General features: G+C 42.1%; 1 protein-coding gene across 1 annotated transcript in view; it reads left to right on the forward strand.

The window, feature by feature from the left end:
- The first annotated feature begins 25109 nt into the window (after positions 1-25109).
- The window catches only part of LOC122875981 (transmembrane protein 132D), a 29858-nt gene continuing 28209 nt past the window's right edge, over positions 25110-26758 (forward strand). The window contains exon 1 of the mRNA XM_044195737.1: positions 25110-25666. Coding sequence (XP_044051672.1) covers positions 25594-25666 — 73 coding nt within the window. The 5' untranslated portion in view covers positions 25110-25593. The remainder of the gene's footprint in view (positions 25667-26758) is intronic.

Below are 26758 nucleotides of genomic sequence, written 5' to 3' on the forward strand. Positions count from 1 at the left end.
AAGGCTCACTAATTAACGGAATATTTCATTAAGAAATTCTGGTTACCTGGCAACCTCATGGTGACAACAAGACTTCAGGAAGTCTTGTGCACACCAGCCAAGAAAGAGCCTGGCACACAACCTCCCATAAAATCACAACTTCTGTTTTTGTATGGATCTAATTAATCTAATTTGTTAACGAGTGAGCTTTAGAGGTGCTCGTTGGCGCGATTTACCTTTGGACAGAGCCGGGCTAGCTGTTTCCCCCTGTTTCCAGTCTTTATGCTATGCTAAGCTAACCTGCTCCTAGCTGTAGCCGTGTATTTACTGTACAGACATAAGAGTGCATACCTGCCAACACTCCCGTTTTTCCTGGGTTTCTCCCGTATTTCAAGGCTATCTCCCGGCACCCTCCTTTCGGTTTCCTCCGGTTTTGTTGTTTCTCCCGGATACTCCTGTAATTTGCATGGCCCTCAAACTCATGAATAATCGATCCGACATATTCGACTGCTGACAGATCTCAGAAACACAAGTTTTTTTTCTGTTATCTCTGTACATTCATAATTTGGAGTCATAACCCTCTGAATGAGCGCATATTTTTCCATGAAGTTTGTGCCACCCAGATCCACTTCAAGTCTGTTTGCACAATCGCGCTTGCCTCTAAAATTAGCTTTGTGTTTAGTCTGAACATCACTTAAAACCTAAGTGGAACTTGACACACCTATAAGGTTGATATCTTTTAATTGGTCTTCGTGTTGTTACATAATGGACAATATTTACAACTGAGATCTGTTTGTGTCTGCTTGTGCATGTTCTAACTTCTATCTGCAGTTCTTACTGTAACAACTCAGGTGTTACTACATCAAAAATGATATCTGTGTGAACCTCCCAAGAAGGACAGCAACCCTTTTCATGGTTGCATCCAATTATTATTATGTTTCATCTTCACTACAGTTGTTAAGAAGATCTATGCCTTCATTCACCTGAGAGAAAGACCAAAAGGAGGATAAACAAAACTTCTGTGTCTTAAGTGCCGTCTTGAGTGTCAGGTGCTGTTGACAGTCTGGGTTCAGAATGAGCAGACTGTTAGCTGTCTAAACAGGGTGACAGCGGACGGCCCACTGTAGTTCAAACAGGTCAGCAGGAGTGAAAGACAACACCGGCTCGGCTTGCCCCCTTGTCCTCTGGGAGCTGAAACAGTCTTGTTGACGACTGACACCCTTGTCCCCTATCCTCTAGCTATCACAGTAAAGAATAGGACATGCCATCACCACCATGACCCTTTCTGTCTGGACAAACAACGGTAGCCTCTCTGCGTTTCAGTGTCTGTTTCTTCCTCACTCTCTCACCTCCTCTCCCTCTGTGGTTTTGACAGAGATGCTGGTGTTTCAGGTTCAGGATGTTTCCATTAGCACCTTTTGGTGAAGCCCTTTCATCCAGCCGTCACTGCCCTTGTGATCTGACCACAGCCGGGCTGTTAACCTGCCACTGTGACGATGTCAAAGCAGAGAGACCCGACAACGCCTGGAGGAAGTCTTCAGTTCAGCAAAGACTGCTTCTGTTTGCTCCCTCTTTAATAATTGTTTGCTCTGCTGGAGGTGTTTGTTTGCGTTGACATTTGGCTCAGTGTTGACATCTGATATCTGTTCGTCCTGTACGAATGTCATGCCTGAGTGCAGTCCATTATGAGATGTAAAGTTTGACACTGTTGTTTTAGCTCCGAAATATAATGATAACATTTCTTGTCGGCAGTCTTACACATGGGGTTTACTTTCCATATTATAAGATAAATTAGTATCTTCTACTTCACTTGCTTTTAGAAGTTAAAACCTTTGTGATTTTAACAAAGTAAACAATGCTAGATGTTTTAGCATACATAAACCCCCTTACAGCTTCTATGAAACTTCACCAGCGCAGCAACGCGGGAATTCATGTCATCGTAATTGGTTTCATCCATATCTATAGGTGTATTTTCATCCACCTGTTTTTATGCGCATTTTCAATTTGCGCATAAAAACCTGAACACTGAACGTGAGGGAAAAAACCCCTCAAAATGTCGCAAAAAAGTTTTTATGCTTGGGTGAGGTGGAAAAGTTGGTGACTAAAAATAGCATTAGATGAAAACATCAGATCTGTGTAGAGCAATGAGGAGACTCAAATTAATACATGAAACAAACATAAATGCTGTATTTCCATCCTGGTTTTTTACATTGTTTTCCACAGTTTGGGGTGGACTTTTTAATTATGTCATCTTGTTGCGCCCTCTTTTTCCTCAAAGGTTTAATGGTACTGACTGGAGAATTAGCGCCACTAGTTGTTTGTCTTGATGCGCCCAACTCTTAATATTCTCATAACAGTAGTGGATGGAAACGCACATTAATTAGCATTTTGTTTTGTTGATTTTCTGGAAATTTGGTTAACATTTGTGTTACATTTGGATGGAGTCCTGGCTTTTGATATCCACTTATGCTTTCCTCTAATGTCATCTTTCCAAATTTTTATGTCTGCTGTGTAAAATTATTATTACAGACATGTTTGAGCTAGCTACAGCCCATGGACTTGCCTATTTTGTCAAGCTGGTGATGTTTAAGCTGCAATGGTCTAGGGTTTATGGGAAATGATGTTCGTTAAAGTCCACTAAAAACACAAATATTTAAGAAACAACAATATTAGATAGATTAGAGTTTTAAAAAAGGAATTGTCCTTATCAAAACATAAAGAGTAAACCACATGACATACTGTTGAGTATTTCTATGTTCCAAGGCTGGATTTTTAGTTATTAGCGTTATTACAAATGTCAGTATGATTTTGAGTGACGTTTTCTTGAACAGAACCTGGAAGTTCTGGTTTCACTTCAGCTCTCTATAGTTACATGTGGTTATTGCAGAGCTACAGTATAATGGATTAACCGTCTATACTATACTACCGTCTATACTGACTATAGTTATGAATAAGCCTGGCCTCTGCAGAGTAATGTGGGCTCCAACCAGTGATTCATTCTTTGCCAGACAATTTATCTCTCCTCGTTGGCATCCAATAAGTCAAACCATTAAAATAATGAATCAAGTTCTCATTGAATACTAAGGGACATACTTCAATTGATGGGGCAAACAATTAATGGCATCCTGTTTATTTGAAGTGATTATATTGGGTTTATTCCCATCTGCCTCATGGGAGGAAGTGGCGTCCCTGGTGCAGATGCTGTTTGTCAGAAGTCAGAACGGTGAAGCAGCAAGCCAGCATGCAACAGAAGAGATTCAAGCAAACTGAAATAGAACAATGGCTCTTCCAAGCCTGTATCCTATTTCATAGGGAACAATGCTTTGTTTGTGGCACTTTTCCATACACATGAAAGACAAGCCATGCTTCTATAGCTATACACTGTACGCATTTTTGTGATATTTTGGTTCCGTTTGCTTTGAAGTGTGTTAGGGGAAAGACAAGCCTCTGCATAGCTTCAAATGCTCACTCGAAAGGATTTGTGGTGTGGATATAATCATTTAGTTCCAGACTGTGTTTTAATGGTTATACGTACAGTATGTATTTATGATTAGTGGCTGCATCTCGGGCCTCTGTCCCCTAGGCCCAGGATAGTTTGAGCAGCAGCTGCAGTAAATGTTGCACTATGTGACTTTAGTTCTTATTCCAACATTGTTTTGCAGTTTGCACCTACACCCCGTTTTTGTTATATTACAAATGAGATTAAATTCAAGACATACAAAGGAGCCAGCACTAGAGCAGCTGGATAGTTTAGTGCCTGCTCTCTTCTTTGTGAGGACCCCCCTGGCCAAACTGTGGTTTAAGGGGACTTCTCCTCCACTTATTATCCAGTGGCATGATTGTTTGTTGTCATTGCCGTATTATTTTCACTGTCACTTTTTGATCTTGGTTTATGGTCCCAGATGTTGGCAGAGGGGTGCAGTCCCACAGAAAAGACATTTCGGGGCTGCATCTGATGTTCTCTGTGGTGTAGTTCTGCTAAAACAGCAAACACAGACTCTTACTCCCAAAAAACCCCAAGCAGCCATAGGCCTGTACAGGAAAGAAATGTGGCCTGACCCGGTGGCAATCTGTTTGTTGACCAAGTTAATAGGTTTTATTGTTTTGCAATTACAATTGTCCACTTTGATTCTGAGAAAAAACCACACTGTACCATTACAGTTATGCTACAACAGTACTACTGATAATACCTGTTTTTCTACAGTTTGTTTTGCAGGGACTGCTGTTTCCTCATACGAATGCTGAGTATCCTGCACCCATTTCCTCTCTGTTGGTGACTCCCACCTCCACTCCTCTGGTTGCTGTCCGATTGGTGTGAAGAGGCCACCTTGGTCTTTTTCTACTTCTGTAAAGGTTATGAGATGTGAATGAATCAGTTCTGTGTGTGCCCAGGGAAGAGGCAGCACAAAAGCCTGTTGTGGGGGGTGAGATGGCCCCAGTATAGCTTCTTACCACCAATCAGCAGTGATAAAAATGGAGGAGAGGGAGCCAGAGGCGGCAAGGGGAGTAGAGCTCCTCTGTAATTACAACATGGTCTTAAAAAGCAAATACCAAGCCCTAGCAACCTCAGCCGGGAGACAGAGAAAGGGGGGTGGGAGGGGGGATAGTGGAGAGGAGGGGTAGAAAAAAAATAGGCAAGGGGAGTTAAGAAGCGCCACAGAGAGCGACCCTGCAATGACCTCGGCTCTCCAACAATCGTCCCCTGCCAGCTGGAGCCAGGGTTAGGGGCGAGAGCGAGGGGCCGGGCAGGATCCCCTCCGATTTATGACTGACTATAAGGCCCCTGAAAGAAACCCAAGCACCCAGGATTCCTGCGCAGCATGACTCTGGCTAGAGAGAATAGATAGCCCAGGAGAGTGTGGGACTGGGGCTTCGATGGCAGAGCCAATGGCTCATACACAGGCACTGACACAGAGGGCCACTTTACCAAGGGGAGGGCCAGTGGGCACTGGCTCTATTATCTGCAGCTCTCCGCATTGAGCATGATATCATTACACTGTGCCGACTCTAACCTCAGCTGCGTTCAATGACTGCCCAAACTCATCCTCTGAACTCTCTTTGTCCAACTTATTTCACAACCTGGATTTACATGCACCCAGCTAATTGCTCTATCTGTCTAATTAGTAGAAATTTAATGGTTATTAAATTTCAACCTGCTATCAATGTAGAGTGGGAAAGAGAGAGGCAGGCTGAGAGTAGGGCATGAAAAGAAAGGGAGAAGGCAGCTGTCTTTTAAAGCGGGGTAAGCCGCGCTTGGAGCTACCCCGCTGATCCATTAGCATATCTGAATGATCCTGTTCCTGCACAGCCACCACCACGCTGCAAGGTGGCACATCTGAAGAACGCGCCCTTTGAATGCGCTTGCAAGCTGGGGAAACTCTTATTTTTCAACCTGTTTGAAAATCTGGAGACAACTTGATGTTTGAGAAGGCAACAAAAATAAAAGAGGGAGAGAAAAGGGAAGAGGGGAAGTAAAAAGTTAGAGATTTTGAGGAGGACAGAGTTTTACAAGCTTTTTGAAGCTGGATACTCAATAATTCACTTGATGCTACAAGCAGCAGTAAGGCAGTATGGAAACACACTCATGCATGACAACAGTTTTTTATCGCCTGTGCGTTTCAAAAGAAAGTGTCACAACCCCTGCTTCAGGCAACACAAATGTAGTATTTTGTTGAAAAGTGGTGTTTCAGGGATCCTCAAAAGCAAAGCCATGTTCAAAAATGGATTTTGTTAATTGTGCTTACAAAATTTAGAGAATTTTGAAAGTCAACATATTTTCCAGTCTAGCTTAATTTTTTTGATAATATTTGAGCCATGTTATTGCCACTGACAATTACCCCCACTTTATCCCCTCATAGACTTTCAGAAAACAATTCTCAAGTGACTGCAGCTCAAAGCACAATTATAGTTCAATGACACCATGAACCGCCTGCATCACACTGCTAAAGAATTTGCAGCATGTAAATAATTATTAACAGTGTTCAAAAACAGGTTCGGCTGGATGCATCCCTTTGGTGAGACACACCCAATACCTTTGGCACAAGTAAGACAAGCGATTCTGTATTTTTGAATGCATAATATATCTCTACATTCTGATCCTGATCTTATTTGGTAAATGTGTCAGAGCTAAGGGTTTTTTTTGGATTTTTTTTTTGATCAGCCTTGAAGTTGGTCTCCCCTTGGCCACAAAGCGGGCTTCTATTGACTGGTTCCAGGGAGCGTATTGATGGTTCCATAATTTGGGCACAGGAACACAAAAAGGCTGACCCCCGCTGGGCTCAGCACGACAGCCCAGTCAGCAGGGAGGCTTGCATTTATTAGCCTGGGAGAGGAGCTCCTGCAGAATTAAAGCACATTCACCCACCCATTGATCTCTGTCATGAAAACAATACTCGCCTCCCTCTCTGGCAGCGAGCTAGGCACTGCGTGCTCTGAGGTAATTCGGCGGCTATAGAAAACAGGATGGCTCACACCCTCGGGCTCCAAGTAAACTATTTGAAAAGTGAGAGGAATAGGATAAAAATACTAAGCCATATTATACTATCAGTCCACCTGTCCAATTGTATTATGCCATGAATCGGGATGAATGGTGGGAGAATATGAATGCAGCTGTTGTGTGTGTGCTTCCAGGGACCAGAAAGCAGTCTTTGTTTTTTTGGCTGTGTTGTGACATGTTGAAGGCTACTTTATGTGCCTCCAGAGGATTTAGAGCCCAGGTTTCCTCTACTTTAGTGAAAGGCTGTCTGTGGACTGGAGCATGGTTAGGCTCCATGCAGCTTACTGAACTTGCCTTTTACTTTTGGCTCTGGCATTATGGTCATATGAGAGGTGCAGTGAGTGAGTGGTTGCATAGCTTCCGTCTCTCAAGGGATCTTATCTGCTAGCCAGTGGACAAGGGTAATACATGGGATACAGGCAAGGGAGAATTAGGGCAGTATGTTCCAACACTGTGAGCCCCCACCATCTTAGTTTCTGTTAATCCACTGATAATGGTCTTCATCACCTCCAAAAATACCAGAGAGTCAGTCACAAGGCAGGAGCATGCCTTCCAGTATCTCCCATCTGATAGGGTGCACATGAGCATGAAACATAGACCTAAAACTGCTTTACAGTTAACCGGCACAGCCTCCCAAGAATGATTCATTAAAATTGAGTTATCAGTTGATGTTTTGGTCTACAGGCCTTCCTCTGGACACACAAGAAACAATTTTGAGGAAGCTACGAGGGGGAGGGCTGCACCAAAACTGCTCTCCTCTCCCTTTGAGTCAGTTGTGTGTGTACACGACCCTGATGGTTGACCTAAGGTACTTGCAGGCCTTTGATGCTGCCCTCAGTGGCTAGTGTCCATGGAGCGGGGTGGGGGGGTGTCTGGACTGTCCGGTCAACTCCTCACACGCAGGCCGCAGTGTCAACACACGACCCAAGAAGACAGAGAATGTCACACTTCACACATAGTTGAAAGGAACTGCGTCTCATTATGCCACCTAGAGCCGCTTTTGTCAGCTGGGTTTTGATGTGTGGGGGGGAAGGACTCAGGGAGACGCCATGGCCTGGTATGGGGCCTGCCGCTGCCATGTTTGAAGTCACTGTCAGGACAAGGTCTTTCATATTTACAGAAAAGAGAGGAAAACTCAAGGGATGGCCATGATTGGCACACTGTTTTGTTAGCGCAATAAATAGCTTGAGCTAATCACCATTTGCACTAGCCCTGTTCATCAACCCTCTTGCAGCCCCAGGAGTTTTAAAAACAGTGCTTTGCAGGCATTTTTTTGGCTCCTCAAGCATGAAACTTCCTTTAATCTATTCTTACTCAAAAGGCCATTCAAACATCTTACATAAATTATGCTCTTAGCATTAGAATCAAAGGCGAGCAACATCTCTCCTCATGCTGTCAGTGAACCTTTTGATGGACAGATATATTGAGGCTTGCTTTATGGGTAGCATATGTGTATTGTAATTCCAAAAGCGACTTTGAAACTCAAACCGCATCCCTCGGTTACAGTGAGAACAAGCTCCTAAACCACCATCACAGTTTTCCTTTATTTATTTCATGTCAGAAGAATACTGTTAAAAATGTAACAGGACAAATATTAGAGCAATGCCTGCTGCTTGGTATACCAAACTAGCACACAATGGAAATTGTTCACTTTACCACAAGTCACTTTACTCTTTACTTTAGATGTGGTATTTTAACCTCTGTAATTATCAGTACTCTTGAAAGAGTAAAATATATAACTATTCCTTTAACGGATGTAATAATATCTTTATTTATTTATTTGTATTGCATATTTTATTTACAGTTACACTTGTCAATGTCTACCTGGCTGTAATCACATTCTATTCTTATTACTCTCAGGTCTGCTCTTCAAATGACTTTTCTCTCTTTATTTGGACTTTATGCTGCACATAATTGGTGAGATGAATGGCCTAAGTGTTACTCCTCTTCCTGCCTTTCTTTATAGTCCAAGTTAGTTAATTGTATGTAGTCTGTTTATAATGTTTAACAGGAAGAGCCTCTGTTTACAACATTAAATATGCTTTGTATTGAGGATAAAAAAAGCATGATCTGTGTCCTTCCTCTATATTGCAAATGAGACAAAGAAGACTTAGTGATGTTGACTAGTATACCTAAAAACCACTATGGAAGGTCATGGTCAGGGCCTCACTTTGTAAAAAACACAAGGCTCTTTCATAAACAAAGGAGAGATAAAGAGAGAAAGAGAGAGAGAGAGAGTTTGTGTGTGTGATGGGGGTGGGTGAAGGGGGTGGGGGTGTAAATAGACTGGTCTTATCTTTGTTCAAATAGTGCGGAAAGGGAAAGTCAGGAAACACACAAAAGGGAGAAAGCAGAGTGGAAACAAAGCCAGGTACAAGATAATGACAAGGTCAAGTGTATGCTCAATGGCTCAGTTCAGTCGGAGAGAGATAAGGTCCAACCTGCTGACAAGGTGTGTGCAGCAGAGGGGAATGGGAGGTCAGGTAAAGCTCTGGGGATTGGTCCACCGCCCACATACACACCATCTCTAACCTCATTTGAGTGTCTGTCTGTTGGAACACTGGCTCTCCTGCACCACCTGCTGGACAAATTAGCAAACACAGCTGATAAGTGCACAATGTGATTGACAGCAATTTCAGCTCAGATGAGAGCAAAGCAGAAAAAGAGAAAGTTTAATTTTATCCGTCTCGGCCTTGCATCTATCATGCCCTGGTGTCTGGAGTCCAGTGTTATATAATGACAGCAGTGTAGGAAGCTTTTAAAACTCACCAACCAAAAACAATGCCAGCACGGTGCCAATGCATTCATCATCTATTTCCTGGAGCAACTCCAACAATAACCAACAGCTTGAATGGAAGAATTCTTGTCTTGCTTTGATGTTTAAGTTTCTTGTGTTTCTGAGTGAAATTTAAAAAGGCACCGCGCTCCCATCTGACGTCGAGCATGACATTAAGTATGATTTCAAACGACAACAAATAAAGTGCAAAAGGGCTACAGGCTTGCAACTTACTTTCACAGAGCATAAAGGATAGGATTAGTTGAAGGCTATCTCTGATGTGTCATTCATCTCCAAGAGAGAAGAGAAGGAGAACACAAGAAAAAAACATCTTTTGGTGGACCAGCAAAGAGAGGAGAAAGAGAGATGGAAAGATATATTTCAATAGATATCTGATACAACTGATCCAGAAACTGACCCTAATCCTGATCTGGAATTCTGATGTCATGCCTGAATAAAGGGATAAAAAGCCTTTTGGGGGGTTTCCGGACAAAAAGGGAGGCCTTGGACAGATACTTAGAAGTGGGCTGGGTCAGTGGGACATCAGGCAACACTTTGACCACACTGAGCCTTGAAGATGTGAGGGGCTGAGGGTCTGTTAAGTCTCATCCAACACAGCCAGGCTCAGGGTGAGCACTGAGAGAAAGCACCAGGAGAGTGGGATTAAAGTGAACTACAGGGAGCGGGCTGGCTATGCAGTTGTGACTGATAAAGCAGCAAGTCAGCAGCTTTGCTCTCCTTCATTTGCCTGCTTCTGAGACTATGCAGTGGATATTGTGGAAGCGGGGGAATAATGCTGTCTTGTTTGTTTGCTTATTTGAAAACCACAGTGAAGCTGACATTTAGATCAGTGATTTCCAACCAGGGGCACTTGAACCCCAGGGGGTAACTCTACAGTTGCCAGGGTGTACGTGGAAAGATTGTGGTGTAGATAAAGTAATTTGAAAAAACAGAAATTACAGCTTAATTACGGTAAGAAATATGTCCACATATTAAGTTAGCTATAACATCGGAACACTAAGAGTTAGTGAAAAATAGTTAGCAAGTGGGCAGAGAAGCAAAGACAAACAGTTAGCTAAAAATAATGGATGAATGGTTCAGATGGTTGAATTAGATAGCTAAAAGTAATAATCAATGGTTAAAATAGATTGCTGAATTTAATGAATAAATGATTGAAATAGCTGATTGTAATTAATAAAAAGTTGAAATTGATAGCTTAAAGTATTAGATAAATGGTTGAAACATCCAGCTTCTGCCACTCCACGTGTTACTGTAGCTATACAAATGCAAAAGCAGCAACTTCACATTGACAGTTGTGTGAAAATAATATTGTAACATCTTCTATTAAATCCACTTTTATATTCTTAATTCTTGAATAATTTCTCATGTAAAAGTGTTTCCAATGAGCACAGTGTCAATGAAGGATTGGCCTACATGAGTTCATCTGACAGGGCTGTGGGGGTATGTCTGACAGAAAAGGTTAAGAACCATTGAGATTAGATTAGATGAAGGGAAGGAAGATGGATGTGTACGCCCCCTGAGACAATAGACTCAAAGGTTTGGGGTACATCCTAATATTAGTGATGTTTTTCTAAAATGTTGTCATCCAAATTTTGCATACAGTTCAAATTCATAAAGACAGATCATGGTTAAACTAATTTGTTCCACTGTAATTTAAAAAACTATCAAATTAAATTGATGTTGCCATCTAGTGGTGACACCAATGTATTTGATTAATTATAATTTCTGCAGGTAATGGAGGACTCTGGATACATTTTCTTGGCTTTATACTATGGACATATCTAAAAATGTCCAAACTAACAAGATGCACCCATGCCAAAATGAACCAGACGACAGCTTGCTTCCAGGAGGAGGCAGTCTTAGGTCAGAGATGGAGGCTTACCCAAACATACACACAAAATCCCTGCCAGAGCCTCTGCTCTGTGTGTGGAGGATTAATCAGCCATAGCAGGGGCCTTGATGGAGGGGGAGCCAAGCGTAGAGAACATGGCTGGCCCCAACTCTATCAATCAGAAAACTCTTCTTCTACCCAAACCAAATTGACCTGCCGATGCACTGGCCACATCCAAGCTCTGTGTGGAAATAAATCACATTGGATCAGAGGTAGGTACCTGTCAGATCCACTGAATGCATCATCCTTCTCTCTGCTCTCCCTGGATGGAAAGATGTGTCTGTCTGCGTCGCTTGCAGCAGATTGAACAGTTGACAGAACTGTACATGCAATTAAGGAAAGAGCTTGTTTTTTTATGTATGATGGGCTTTGGCTGGGTCAGTTATCATATGTGCATCTAGAGTGATGATGAGTTATTTTTACTGTACAATGCATTCTTTAATCCCCTTGGATCGTCCATTGGCTGTGCAGCCAATGACGCAGGGCAGAAGAGAATAAGGCTTAGTGTGAAGTTGAAGTTTAGTAATCAAACTGTAACCTCCTCTCCTTGAATTAGAATAAATGTACTGAGATTTGTCTAGCTGGCACTGGTGCAAAGTTGTCGATATGTCCTTGCATCAGTGCTGACAAGACAAACTCCCTGACACTCATTCTACTTGATGAATACAGTGATTTGGAGTCTAATTCTCATTAGAAATACAGCCACAACAGCGTGCACCTGATGGTGTTGCATGCCTCCTCTCATCCTTCAGCTGTCCCTTTATTCCCTGGTTGTAAAGTTTGTCACAGTGGCTCTTAGCTCCAGGAAGTTTCACAACATGAGCAATGGTGTGAGGGGAGATAATGTGAGGAGGGCCGGCTCTAAATCTCAGTTCTGCTCATCTCCTCTCATCCTCCCGTTCACCTACGTGGCCGGTTGACAGATGACACAGTGTGCGGTCCAGGCTGCATCTCTGTTCCTGGGTCATCCATTGCATCCTGGAGTGATAAGTGGCTCTGCCCTGGTATGGCTCATCCTGCTGCATACACAGTCAATCATAGGGCAGAGCCACAGTACAACAGGAGCCTGTGGAGGACAGGGGAGCAATAACAAAACGCGAGGTGACATCTGTATCGCCTGAAGTGACAAAAGAATTTCCTATTGCAGGTCCAATAAAGGACTAGTTGTGCTACTTATACTTTTGCCACCATCTGTTAGTGACCCACAGCTAGTTTGTAGTTCTGTTCGTCAGCTTGTTAAGTGACATCTACAGAGATGAAAGTTTAAAGGGATGTCAAGCACTTAAGAATACACACTGTTGAATTATGGGAACTGGCTAGCATTAACACTAATGTTTTTGTTATGTACAGTCTCCTGCTGTTCATAGCCTACAGCAGCAGAGAAGGTAGTCTGTGCTGGTTCACATTTACCGCTGCCTCTCACTATATTTCCACAAAACTGACAGACTTGGCCAATTACTATTACTAAATTACTTTAGAGCCTTGACAAGTTCCATCTGTTTTTATGTACTTGTTTTTTCAATATTACTGTTTTTATGTATTTGTTTATATTTTTTATCAGTGGTCTGTTTATTGTCCAAATATTTGATACATTTTTGATGTCTTGGCAAAATTGTTTTTCAAACCTTTCATGCCAATAAAGCCTTTGAATTGAATTGACTACTTTTGCTTGTAGGCTATATGGTATGCTAACATATAAGCATGGATTGAGAGATCTGAGATTAAAGGGAGAATTGTATGTTTGTTGACCAACACACTTATCAATGCCTAGCGTATTTCTTTAAAGGGTGTGGTTTACCCAAAATAGAAAAAGTCATCACCACCCCAATACAATGGAGGTAAAGCAAATTAAATTTTTAGTACTCAAAGCATAGAAAAATTACATTAAAGAAACTTAGCAGTAACCTGTCTATCCAGAAAATGTCCCTGTGATAATCCACATAACAAACTGTGGATTAGAGTTTATAGGACTATGTCTTCAATAGAAAAGGTAAAGCTGCACACTGTGATGTTAAATGAATAGAGCATGGCAATAACACTGCCAGCACTATGGCTTTGATTCCCTCCGGGATCACCCTTACTAGAGACATGTGCACTCCTGGCACTGTAAGATGCTCTGAATAAATGTGCTAAAGCGCAATCCCTAGTGATACACACACAGACACACACACACACACACACACACACACACACACACACACACGGGCGTGTGCGCGTCACAGGAGATAAATGAAAGGAAAATGAATGCAGCCCAGAACTGAATACATTTTACATCCCATTGCAAGCTCAACAAGCAGTGAGGTGCAGCCTTGTAGCACTAGATGGCAGCACAACTGCACTGCGGCATCTCTACATGATATTTAGACATTTACACATTTCACTTGATCATTTGTTTGACTTAACATGATTACATACAATGTCATATCTGTCCATTCACCTGCTGTTAGACTGACATGCTGCCTGCCCTAAAACTCCTCATGTGCTTACCATCCTCCTTAGTAAGAAAAAAAATTCTAATAACATGGCTGACTAACTGCTCAGCCTGCATGTCATGCTGTTGTGGGTTTGCACGAAAAGAAATATACATAAATTAAAGTTGAGCTCTGACATCAACTCATTGGCCTTTTCCTAAACCACCCTCTGGATGTGAAAAAGTCTGACTTTTGGAAGAGAATATTCCTGTTAATGCTCTGGACCTGATCGCAGTTCGCCAGGTAATTCCTGGAACTTGGCACTCTATCAGTGAAAGGTAAATTGGGTTTAAGATTTGGAGCCCCTCTAGTATTGCAGAGTGTTTTTAAGAATGCTGAAGGGGAAGACTTGGAAGTTTGATGTTTACAGCCTGTACAACTTACTGCTTTACTACTTAGGCTGCTGTTTCTGTTCATGTGCAGGAATTTACTCAGAACTGAAACACATACACTTTGTGTATTTGCATCCAGGACTTCAAGAATCCAGTGGCCACGTCCGAATAGAGGCCATGGGGCGTTCATATTGTGCTTGTGAATGCATCATGCGGTGTTGGTGTATACATACTTATCTGACTCTGAGATTCCTCCCCATCATGATTCATTCCGTCACGGCTGACTGTGTTCCCCAGAGCGTGAGGGAGAAGCTTATCATCTGTCTCCTCATTTCATGCCCTGTAGCAGGCAGTCTTCAGCGATGGAACAAACTCAGGATGTAGACATCATTGATACACCTTCATTGCTACACAGGAGACATATAGGGGAAGCAGCAGGCACACGTTTAAATACCATATTCAAAAGGAGTTTCAAGTGTGATATTTTCACAAAAATTTAACCTTTCTGCTGCAAAGTTTTCAGGATAAGGTGAGCTGGCTACAACCTTAAAATGTGCTGTAAGCTCAGATAACCTATCCAATATCAGCAACTAATGAGCCAGAAAGAGGAGCTGGAGCAGACAGACACTATCATTTCAGCTCCATACTTTTTCTTGTGCAAGATAAGCTTTGTCAGAGGTCAGAGACTGTGTGATAGTTTGACCAATTTTCAGCACTATTTCTGGCAACGGCTGTCGATTTGATGGCAGCTTGGATTGCCAGCCGTGGTGAATGAGCAGCTGCAGTGCTTTTGGCTCACTGGGGAAATCTGTTTGGGCTGCCTGGAGTTGAACTGCCGAGCACTTTTACTCCTGGTGAGAAGATTGCTCTCATGTTTTATTGAACGTTGCCCCCGGCACCTCTCATCCTTGACAATCTGATTCTACCAAGGTCTACCTCATGACCTTAATGTTCAACCAATGGGGTGTTGCAATTCACTCACACTGACCCCTCCATCAACCTCATCAGCCTCATAGGTCCTTCGGGTAGCATTTATGGGCCTCTCTCAAAGTGGATTAATATCTTTGCTGCCTGCCTGCATTGTACTTAACTGTCCTTGCACTTAAATAACCTGTCATCTTTGCCCTTTAGTTCACTTGTCCGATTACAGTCAAGGCTAGACATCACTTTATCATCTATTCTTGTTTCTCTTTCACTGTTAAGGTGCACAGCCAACAGTCTCCTCATACTGAGTATGTACATGTCCTTTTGGCAAACATATTAAATTTAGGTTAAGGCCTCTCAGCTTGCCAGCAGCTGAAATAAGAGTCTGTCTAGTCTCCTTGTCTGACCTCTAGAGCTGTCACCCAAACTGTATTGTAGTAGAGATTTAATCCACTATAGCTGTCATGGAGCCAGTGATGCTGCCATAAAAAACAAACCCAGTCCTCTATTATCCATTTTACCACTTAACCTCTACACAGTTTCTACAACAGAGGGAATACAGAGGAAAGGAGGAGGTTATTCTTAGAGATATTCCTCGACAACCCCAAAATGGAAACTTCTTTATAGGCATTTCTGTATAACAAGACTAAGAGTCTACAGCCGTGCTAGTGGTTACGTAAAGCTGCACTTTTGGCACAGCAGAGCTAAATGCTAGTGTCAGCAGGCTAACATGCTCACAATGACAATCTAACATGCTGATGCTTAGTAGGTATAATGTTTACCATGTTCAACATCTTAGCTTAGCGTGTTAGCATGCTAACATTCGCTAATTATCAATTAACACAAAGTACTGTGAGGCAAATGCAACCGCAAGGGGGCACAAGCCAGTGTCTTCTTGTGCCAGTGTATAAATGCAGAGGGTTGTGTCAGGAAGGGCATCCGACGTAAAACACATGCCAAATTAAAAATGCGAAGGGTGACAATGACTTCCATACCGGATCGGTCGGAGCCCGGGTTAACAACGACCGCCACAGGTGCTGTTGACCTACAGGGTACCGGTGGAAATTGGACTACTGTTGGTCAAAGACAAAGAAGGAGAGGAGGAAGGTGTGTTCGTAGGCAGAGAGAGAAGAGGAAAGCTAAGAATGTAGGACTGACAGAAGGGACTTTGAATGTTGGGACTATGACAGGGAAGGCTAGAGAGTTGATTGACATGATGCAGAGAAGGAAGGTGGACATACTGTGTGTCCAGGATACCAGGTGGAAAGATAGCAAGACTAGAAGCTTAGGAGCAGGGTTCAAGTTGTTCTACCATGGGTCAGAAAGGAAGAGAAACGGAGTAGGAGTTATCCTGAAACAGGAGTTTGTGAGGAATGTTCTAGAGGTGAAAAGAGTATCAGACAGGTTGATGAGTCTGAAGCTGGAAATTGAAGGGGTGATGTTGAATGTTGTGAGTGGTTATGCCCCACAGGTAGGATGTGAGTTAGAAGAGAAGGAGAAATTCTGGAGTGAGCTAGATGAAGTGATGCAGAGCATCCACAGAGGTGAGAGAGTGGTGATTGGTGCAGATTTCAATGGGCATGTAGGTGAAGGGAACAGAGGTGATGAGAATGTGATGGGCAGGTTTGGTCTTCAGGACAGGAACGCAGAAGGACAGATGGTGGTAGACTTTGCAAAGAGGATGGAAATGGCTGTAGTGAACACTTTCTTCCAGAAGAGGCGGAGGTAGAAGCACTCAGGAGGACTACATCTTGTGTAGACGTTGTAATCTGAAAGAGACCAGTGACAGTAAAGTAGTGGTAGGGGAGAGTGTAGCCAGACAACACAGAATGGTAGTGTGTAAAATGACTCTGGTGGTGAGGAAGATGAAGAGGACAAAGGCAGAGCAGAGGATGAAGTGGTGGAAGTTGAAAAAGCTGAGACAGACTCTGGGTGGTCAGGAAGTGCTGCCAGATGACATGACCACTACAGCTAATGTGATCAGGGAGACAGATGGGGGGGTACTTGGTGTGTCATCTGGAAAGAGGAAAGTGGACAAGGAGACTTGGTGGTGGAACGAGGAAGTTCAGGAGTGTATACAGAGAAAGAGGTTAGCTAAGAAGAAGTGGGACACTGAGAGGACTGAAGAGCGTACACAGAAGTACAGGGAGATGCAGCGTAAGGTGAAGGTAGAGGTGGCAAAGGCCAAACAAAGAGCATATGAGGACTTGTATGCTAGGTTGGACATTAAAGAGGGAGAGGTGGATTTGTACAGGTTGGCCAGACAAAGAGATAGAGATGGGAAGGATGTGCAGCAGGTTAGGGTGATTAAAGATAAGGATGGAAATGTATTGACAGGTGCCAGGAGTGTGATCGGAAGATGGAAGTACTGGATGGAAGTACTGGAAGTAATGGAGTACTTTGAAGAGTTGATGAATGAGGAAAATGAAAGGGAACGAAGAGTAGAAGAGGTGACTGGTGTGGAGCAGGAAGTAGCAAAGATTAGCAAGAGTGAAGTGAGGAGTACGTTGAAGAGGATGAAGAGTGGAAAGGCAGTTGGTCCTGATGACATGACATGACCTGTGGAGGTATGGAAGTGTCTAGGAGAGGTGGCAGTAGAGTTTCTGACTAGTTTGTTTAACAAGATCTTGGAGAGTGAGAGGATGCCCGAGGAATGGAGGAGAAGTGTACTGGTGCCATTTTTTAAGAACAAGGGAGATGTGCAGAGCTGTGGCAACTACAGAGGAATAAAGCTGATGAGCCATACAATGAAGTTGTGGGAAAGAGTAGTGGAAGCTAGGCTAAGGGCAGAGGTGAGCATTTGTGAGCAGCAATATGGTTTCATGCCTAGAAAAAGTACAACAGATGCAGCATTTGCTTTGAGGATGCTGATGGAGAAGTACAGAGAGGGTCATAGGGAGTTGCATTGTGTCTTCGTAGATTTAGAGAAAGCATATGACAGGGTGCCGAGAGAGGAGCTGTGGTATTGTATGAGGAAGTCTGGAGTCTAGAGTGGTGCAGGACATGTATGAGAGCTGTGAGACCATGGTGAGGTGTGCTGTAGGTGTGACAGAGGTGTTCAAGGTGGAGGTGGGTTTGCATCAAGGATCGGCTCTGAGCCCCTTCTTGTTTGCTCTGGTGATGGACAGGCTGACAGATGAGGTTAGACAGGAATCTCCATGGACTATGATGTTTGCGGATGACATTGTGATTTGTAGTGAGAGCAGGGAGCAAGTGGAGGAAAATCTAGAGAGATGGAGGTCTGCTCTGGAAAACAGAGGAATGAAGCTTAGCCGCAGTAAGACAGAATACATGTGTGTCAGTGAGAGGGACCCAGGTGGGACGGTGAGGCTACAGGGTGCAGAGGTGAAGAATGTGCAGGACTTTAAGTACTTAGGGTCAACGGTTCAGAGCAATGGAGACTGTGGAAAAGAGGTGAAGAGGCGAGTGCAAGCAGGTTGGAACGGGTGGAGAAAAGTGTCAGGTGTGTTGTGTAATAAAAGAGTATCAGCAAGAATGAAAGGAAAGGTGTTCAAGACGGTGGTGAGACCAGCGATGTTGTACAGCTTAGAGACAGTGGCACTGAAGAAAAGACAAGAGGCAGAGCTGGAGGTAGCAGAGCTTAAGATGTTGAGGTTCTCTTTGGGAGTGACGAGGATGGACAGGATCAGGAATGAGTACATCAGAGGAGATAAAGTCAGAGAGGCCAGATTGAGGTGGTTTGGACATGTTCAGAGGAGAGACTGTGAATATATTGGTAGAAAGATGCTGAGGTTGGAGATGCCAGGCAGGAGGTCTAGATGAAGACCAAAGAGGAGTTTGATGGATGTATTGAGAGAGGACATGAAGTTAATTGGGGTGAGTGAAGAGGATGCAGAGGACAGGGTTAGATGGAGGCACATGATTCGCTGTGGCGACCCCTGAAAGGGAACAGCCGAAAGGAAAAGAAGAAGACAAAGTATTGTGAGGCTGATGGGAATGTCATTAGTTTTGTAGGTATTTTGTCATAAACCAAAGTATTGGACAAATAAAAAATTTGACCTGATGATGCTGCTAGATAGAAAGTCTGGGGATCACTAAAGTGATTTCAAATCATCCTGAGGGGGACATAAAAATGTGTACCAAATTACTACTTTGCAATCCATCCAATAGTTATTGAAAAATTTCACACAAAACCACAACCTCATGTCAATGTCATGGTGGCACTAGAAAAAAGTCAGAGGATCACCAAACTCATTAGGATTCATACACTGGGGTCCATGAATGTCTGTACACAATTGAATGACAATCCATCTAATAGTTGTTGAGATATTGCAGTCTGGATCAAAGTGGTGGACCAACTGACTGACATTTCCACCCATACAGCCATGCTGCTAGCATGGCTAAATATATAGAAATAAATGACAGATGCAAGAGATAGATGAGGGGTTGAGTTCTCTTTGAGACATTTATGCTTAATTGTGGCCTGAATACTGCATCACTGATTTCATTTCCTCTACAACCTCCTTAAGATAACTAAAGTGGAAATTAATGAGACAATTATTAAAACATGAGAATTCTGTGTGTAACAAATGATCTTGGTAGGAGACAAACTGTTTGATAATTGCCTGAAATGCATTTTGTTCTTCTTTTGGCTTTAAAAGGAAACACATCTTTAGATGTTAAGATCTTATTATTGTTTTATGTCACTATTGTTAGCATATTTTTTGAATAATTGTCAAGACGGCAGCCTCCAGTAAAAAATATTTGTCTCTCAGAGACATCAAAGGTTCCTCATTAGGCAAAAAAGAAAATATGAGAAGGGAGAAATGTTTGCATCGTGGAGTGAGAAGCAGCTTTTACACAGCAACCAAACATCTGGTTTTCACCCAGTCAGGTTCCATCTGGTTTCAGACAGCTGTGAGACTACACAGGGAGGTGACATCCGATTTTCTTGTCTTTAGAAAATTTTGCCTCAGCTCAATGATACTCAAGATCCTAAGCTTTCACAGAACCATTGATTCATTGGAAAAAACAGAACAAAATCTTATTCAGACAGTTGATTATTTCTCTAATGAGAATATTTCTCCTTGTTCTTTGAATAAGAGAAGTCATCTATGAACTAGATAAATAGTATTTATGTGAGCTCTCCCCTTGGATTGGAAGAGGTTGTGAAAAAACATGGCACCACAGGCAAATCTCAATCACTCACATCCAAGATTTGGTGCATGTGTCTTTTTTTTAACCTGAGAAGTGACTCAATTTCATTCCAAATGCAAACAATCCTCAGTTGCTTCCTGCAGTCATGTTTGTTATTTGCTGAGACATCAATGCAGTCGTCAATCAAGCATGAGAGCCAATTTTCATATGAAGTGGCTGTTGTTGCTGTGTTAACACTGTGTGCATGTGCCTGTGTGTGTACACTACAGTGTGTATTGGCAGTGTAGAGGGCTGCAGAACCCTGTCCTGCCTGCCTTGGTGTGTCTGATTTCTCTGTTGTAGTGATGGGATTACTCCGGGGATTAGCAGGATACTGGCAGCACCCGTCGATGGGACAGAGATGACAGTTCCCATCATGTAGTCTCCTGCTTCAACCCCTCGCTACTCCCCAGACTTAGAGTGGCGCAAACAGCAGATTACATGAGTACGACGGCAGGGGAAGAAGTCACACATCACACAGTGGAGATTAGGCTGAACAAACTCTTCCTCGGTTGCCTGAGGGGTATTCAACCCAAACATGGAGAGCTGTCTCTTATGGCCCGGTTTGGGCTGGATTAGGAAGCGGCAGACAGCATTTCTCTGCACACGAGTTTGGAAAAAACAACTATTGGTGTGCTATTCAAATAAAGCAGTGAACTAATAAGTAAGTTTGCACTTGTAAGCATCACTATTTCCACTCAAGAGCATTGGCAGAACTTTCATCTCATTTTTAGTGGCTATCACTACATGAAATGATGCCAATGCACATTCTGTACTTCTACGTACTGTAAAGTATCTAAAACAGAGTTTATAATCAGAATTACCTGTATGGTCAAGCTTAATGCATGTTTGCGACTAGCCTCTAGGACCCTGGGGAATAGAGGGATCAGGCTCCTGGGTGTATTTGAGGTATCTGAGTTTGTGTTTGCTCAGGTCTCTGCTTTGTACCTTTCAAGTTTTACAGACTTGCTATTAATGTTTGGAGAGCAGCTTGTGTGGGAGTGCAGCGGATGCTGAACGAGCATGTAATATGAAAAAGCCTCCAGCCGCCTCCCTCCTATTAAGGGCACAGAAGCCATTTTCTTTATTTAATAGGAAGAAGCTTCCAGCATATCAAAGAGTTGTCTATTTCTGTTTTATCCACTGTAGAATATAATGGAAAAGTGTGCCTACTGAAGATGGGAGCATCCCTAACTGTAATTGCATGTAGTGATTGACATGGTTTTAAGAAGACTCTGTTTGATCTGAAGCTTTTGTGGGGTCTCCTCCAAACAACATGTCTTCCCCTGTTCCTCCTACAGTATAGACCCTTTGTTACTACAAAGCTCTTGTCACTTAGTGTGTTACAGACACTGCTAAAGTCCTGTTTGTTCTGGACAATTGCCTGCAGAGTAGTACAAAACTCATCCTGCATCCTGCATTCAGAAAAATAATGAGTATTAAAACTTAACATGATGCCAGGATTCTAATGAATTAATTAAACACCTTTAGCAGATTTGAATATTGAGCTATATTTGCAAAGGTGTTGATTTATCCGGTGAGAACACCTGTTAACTCAAAATAACTGTCAATTAAAATAAGTCAAAACTTATCAACACTGTGAAACTTGATGTGAACACAACTTTCAGGCATTTTACAGCCAAGATTCATAATTAATTTTCGAGATCAGACCCAGTCCCCACCACACAGCAAACACTAGCACAGTGTTGACTTTCAACACTCTCAGAGTTAAATTACAAGTTAGTCTTCCATGGGAGAAATTTCTTTTCAGGAATGCTAAAGTCTCTCAAATACAGAGAAACATTAAAAAGTGTTACTTTCCAACGAGGCCCCTTTTATAAAGTGTTTACAATGTAACTGATGGCTTTATTAGTGGCTGATAAACCATTTGCTGTTGATTTTATAGGGTTGCACTTTACTTGGATAGTCCACCTACAGATAGTTTATAGAGTATTTGTAACATTTCAACAGCTCATTAGTTGAGGTAAAACAATTCAGCTGTTTCATGAATAAAGGTTTGGTTTAGTTTAGGCACAAAAAACATCTTGGATAGGGTATGTTCATGAATTGTCACATATACTTTATTGATCATCTGTTAAACATCTATTTTAGCTGGTGTTTATTCTCCTCAAACTTGCTTTGTCTTTTTAGCTTACTTTTTTTAGTTCCTGAGAAAAATTCTCCTATTAACATTTTGACTATGTACCTTCTGCAAATGTGACATTTGCAAAAGACATTTGGGGAAATTAGCTTATTTGCTTTGTTGCAAAGAGTTAGATGAAGAGATTGATACCACTCTCATTTCTGCGTAGTAAATATGAAGCAGCCAGTTAGCTTAGGCATAAAGACTAGAAACAGGGGGACACAGCTAGCCTGGCTCTTTCCAAAGGTAAAAGACAAATACAAGCAAGGTATCGATCTTCTCATCTAACTCTCAGCGAGAAGGTGAATAAGTGTATTTCCCAAAATATTGGACAATTCCTTTAACAATACAACAGCAGACTTGTGAATTTGTAGAAAGTGCGAATTTACAACTGCATTATTATCAAATAGAATCATACAGAATATGTTATTACTAAAAACAATTTAAGCATAGTAGAACTCATAGTAGAACAACAAGAACTCATGTAGGACCAGCGGAAAGGCCTAGTGAAAGACATATAGAGGAGAACGCAGATCAGTTCACATGTATACACACACATAAATACTCTACCTAGGACTCTATATATTCAACCTTCAGTGATTACTAACAATGTTATTGTACCGATATGTAAATTTTAGTTCACTTACTCTCTGAGTTTGCAATGAAAATGAGAATGGGAACATTAGAGCATCGTGTGTGGCTAAATGCACCTCAGCAGAAGATACCTCTACCTGTCAAACAGAAGGATGATGTACATTGAAAACACATTCCCTTCTGCGTGGCACTCACATCTATCACCAGTTTATGGCCACTCTTCCCACTCTAGCACATCTCTGCTGTGACATCCATCTATGTCAGCGTCCTAACTTGCATATCTGGAGGCCTGTGTTGTTGCTCTGTCCTTTAAGTGTTCATAACATATTCTTGACAGGTTTCACCATATGTTTTCTCTACACCTGCAAACTATTGTGGATGCTTCTTATAAGCGTTACTAGAAGAAGGTCACAAAATTCTGATTATTTATTTATTTTGCATGCTTAGTGTCATGTTGAATGATGGGTGAATGTGTGACATTTCTGACAAGTGATTCCCCTTATGTGCTACATCAGGTGACTACAAAGGCTATTTCCTTACAAGAGCATGCCTTAGCTACTTCAATCAAGATTTGGTTGGGAGCTTACTCAACGATTCAGCTGCCAATTCCTCAAGTCAAAACTTTAATTTCCAAAGCAGATTCAGCTATTAAGGCCTGCTGAATCTCTATATTTGTTTTTGTATGCATGTATGACAAGGATTCGTGTCCCCTTTTTATACAGCCTCTCCAGTTCTGCGTTGGTGAGTATGAATGTGCAGGCAACACTGAGGGTGTATCTGTACCGCTACAACAACTACATCTCCTCAGCCTTTCTTAAAACACAGTGTAGTTGCTGTTTCTCTGTGTGTGAGGAGCAGGTAAATAGGAAAGGATCTAAATGATCCTACAGCAGCACTACAGCATACTGGAGCAACCCCAACACAGAGATGCTGCTGCTGCTTATCACAGTGCTGCAGTGTTAGGGAGGAGCTCAAATAAGCTCACAGCAGTAGCTTGTGGCAACTTCCTCCTGTCTCCAGATACTGTGAGGTTTGGTCACATACTCTGTGTGTTGATATGCTGGTTAATCCTCTTTATTAGTCAATAAAGCCCCATTTACCACTACAAGTCTGCAAACAAGTAACTTGTTGGAGTGAAAAAAGTCACTATGTGCACCAAGTTCTACTGGGGTGTAAATATTAATACACGTGTTCTGTTTCTGGATGATGGATGGTTGTATTTCATGCTACTGAAATCTGCTCCCTCTTCCTGAAACATGCAAAAACAGTGTGTTGCACTAGTTTTAGCATCACATTTACGCAGCACCTGCACATAAAAATATTATGCGGGTACATGCATGAATATAAATTCAACTCATCAGGTTCTCTGTTAACAAAATGAGCTAAAATGAGATGAAAACCTAATAATTTCTGATGCAACTGGGCTGCAAGCAATAGCCAGTCACTCACCTTTGCTTTATGGACATAGAAACTCCTCTTAACCATCAGAGGGCACTAAAAACCCACCTGATGCTCTCAAGCATTCAGAGACCATTAGAATCTTAATATCACTGGAATTAAAACTGGTGTGTTTTTTGATGGGCAATATGCATAAAAACTGTAAAAGTGTTCAGTTTTGGTGATATTTATAATGTAAGAAGAAGATTCCTCTTTAACCAGTCTCTAAATTTTGAATGAACAGTAATAATGAGGTAAGTGTGACGCAATCATGTCCTAATTAGCCTGATTTGCCCTGGTTGAATTTAAAGTGTGATTATTACGTGCACTACCAGCCAAGGTCTGACAAGGTTGCAATTTCTTGGCTCTCTGTGTAGAAAATCATCCATAATTTTGGGTGACTTACACAATAAAACAAGGCAGATGGTTTGGCGATGCAGTGTATCTATATCAGTAGACAATGGCATCCATAAGAGAACAATCACCAGGTGAAGCGAAATTAAATTATACGTTTAGAAAAGTATTCATTTATTTGTATTTTTTTACCCCTGAATAGACTTTATTCTTATGATATTTGCATTTATTTGATCCTACTTTCAATGATATTTCACACTATAAAGACATAAGATAAAACTGAGATGTGGGTAAAGTAATTTCTACTACATTCATGCTTATCTGAACATAATTCCTCCATAATAGCTATAGACTATAGGTTTCACTGTATATTGACAATCAATGGTCAATTTACAGTCAAGACCCACATTAACAAATTCAGTGATCAAAAATCAGCAGACACGTGACGTTTGATCATTTCTTCTGACACGATATTCAAACCAACGCAGGGTTAATCCTACCAGCTCCGAACTGGACGTGGCTTCCTGAGCGGATGAACAGTGACGGATGATGAGTTTAGTGCCCTGAGGATTGCGCACAAGACAGTCAGTGATCTGCTAACAGCCGTTTAACACCGCAGAGCCCCAGCCGCGGCTGCAGACTGGGAAACCGACTCAGTCTGGAGGACTTGTTGAGATAATTCGCTTAAAGTAGTAATATTGACCGAAACGGAACACTCTCCATCACACAGTTTCAGCTCAAGACTCCCACATCCTCTGACCCGACATAAAGTCTTCAGGAGCGACATCTCCAGGATCGTTACGCACAACTTTTACGCATAACAGGAGACCTGCCGACGAACAGATCTCAATGCGCTGTTACCTGCAGCACGGACTACACTACAATTTATACTCCCACAGGTGTGATTATGTTAAGTGTGCGAACTGCAGAAATGGATGAAACGATCCGCTTCATACTCTGCTGAAACAAGACCGAACCACACACAGGAACTTGTCTGGAACAGCGAGCGAGTGCCAAAATGAGCTTTTACTACCACAGCTGGAGGATCTTACAGATATTCTTTGCAATAATTACAGCAGTTCTCGCACAAGGTAAGTGACCTGGGAGAAATTGAAAAAAATGGTTGTGTGTGATGTGTAAACTGCCCATCAGGGATGAGTGCAAAACCAGCAAATGTCAAAGGGCAATGAATTAACCTGAAGCCTCTTGGGACTGTCACTGTTTAAGCATTCATACTGTGTCTACACTGTATTTAATGATAGCAGCTGAAAACCAATGCGCTATAAGACAGAACTGTCCATCTTGTGCACATGTTACTGATGGGAGGTGGGCCTTCTCTCAGCACTGCCATGCCAGCAGTAAAACAGCCTTCTCTACAAGTCTAAATAATATATTAATGTCCTCATTTGTGCCACAAAGTTACATCTTAAGCCACAGTGATACAGCGTTCCAGTGAGCCTGACATGAGCATATGTGTCTTACTTGTGATGTCTCAGCAGTGAGTGGGATATAAAACATTTAGGATGAAATTATGGTGAGGGGTAAAAGACTTGATGGGTTTATATTACAACATGAGCCATGCCTTAATGTTTAGTACTTTGCTTCTCTCTGGGAAGTATTGCTTTCCGGGGTACCCAATTTTCACACACAGTAAGGCAAACAAGAAGCAGACAATCTAAATTCCCAACTTTGATAATGAAAAAGACGAAAAAAAAGCACATCACAAAGGCATTTACTGTCAAGCCTACATCTGCCTCATAGATGGCTATATCTAGGGAATGCAAGCTGGCTGATTTATGTGGAGAAAAAAGATGACAAAAATGGAGAAATTGCGATCAAGCAGATTTTTTAAAGCAGCTTTAAGAGTCTCATTGGACATAGCAATCCCTACCAATCACTGCACAAGCTTAAGCCTCACTCTCTCTCTCTCTCCTCTCTCCCCCTCTCTCCTTATCTCCTCTACCCTCTCACTACCCAGGCCCCCAGAGCATTACATGCTAAATGATCAGTACTACATCATCTTTGTATGTTTGTATAAAGCACTTCCTAAAGCATGTAAGATGAGAATATAAAACTGTCAAGAGTACTTTGACTAGACCATGAGGTCTGACTTATAAGAAGTGTTGTAGTCTAACTTTTATCCCTGGAAAGTGCATATGACCAGGCCTATTTTGCAGCTCTAC

The sequence above is a fragment of the Siniperca chuatsi genome, linkage group LG5 (assembly GCF_020085105.1).
Source record: "Siniperca chuatsi isolate FFG_IHB_CAS linkage group LG5, ASM2008510v1, whole genome shotgun sequence".
In the NCBI taxonomy this organism is placed as follows: Eukaryota; Metazoa; Chordata; class Actinopteri; order Centrarchiformes; family Sinipercidae; genus Siniperca; species Siniperca chuatsi.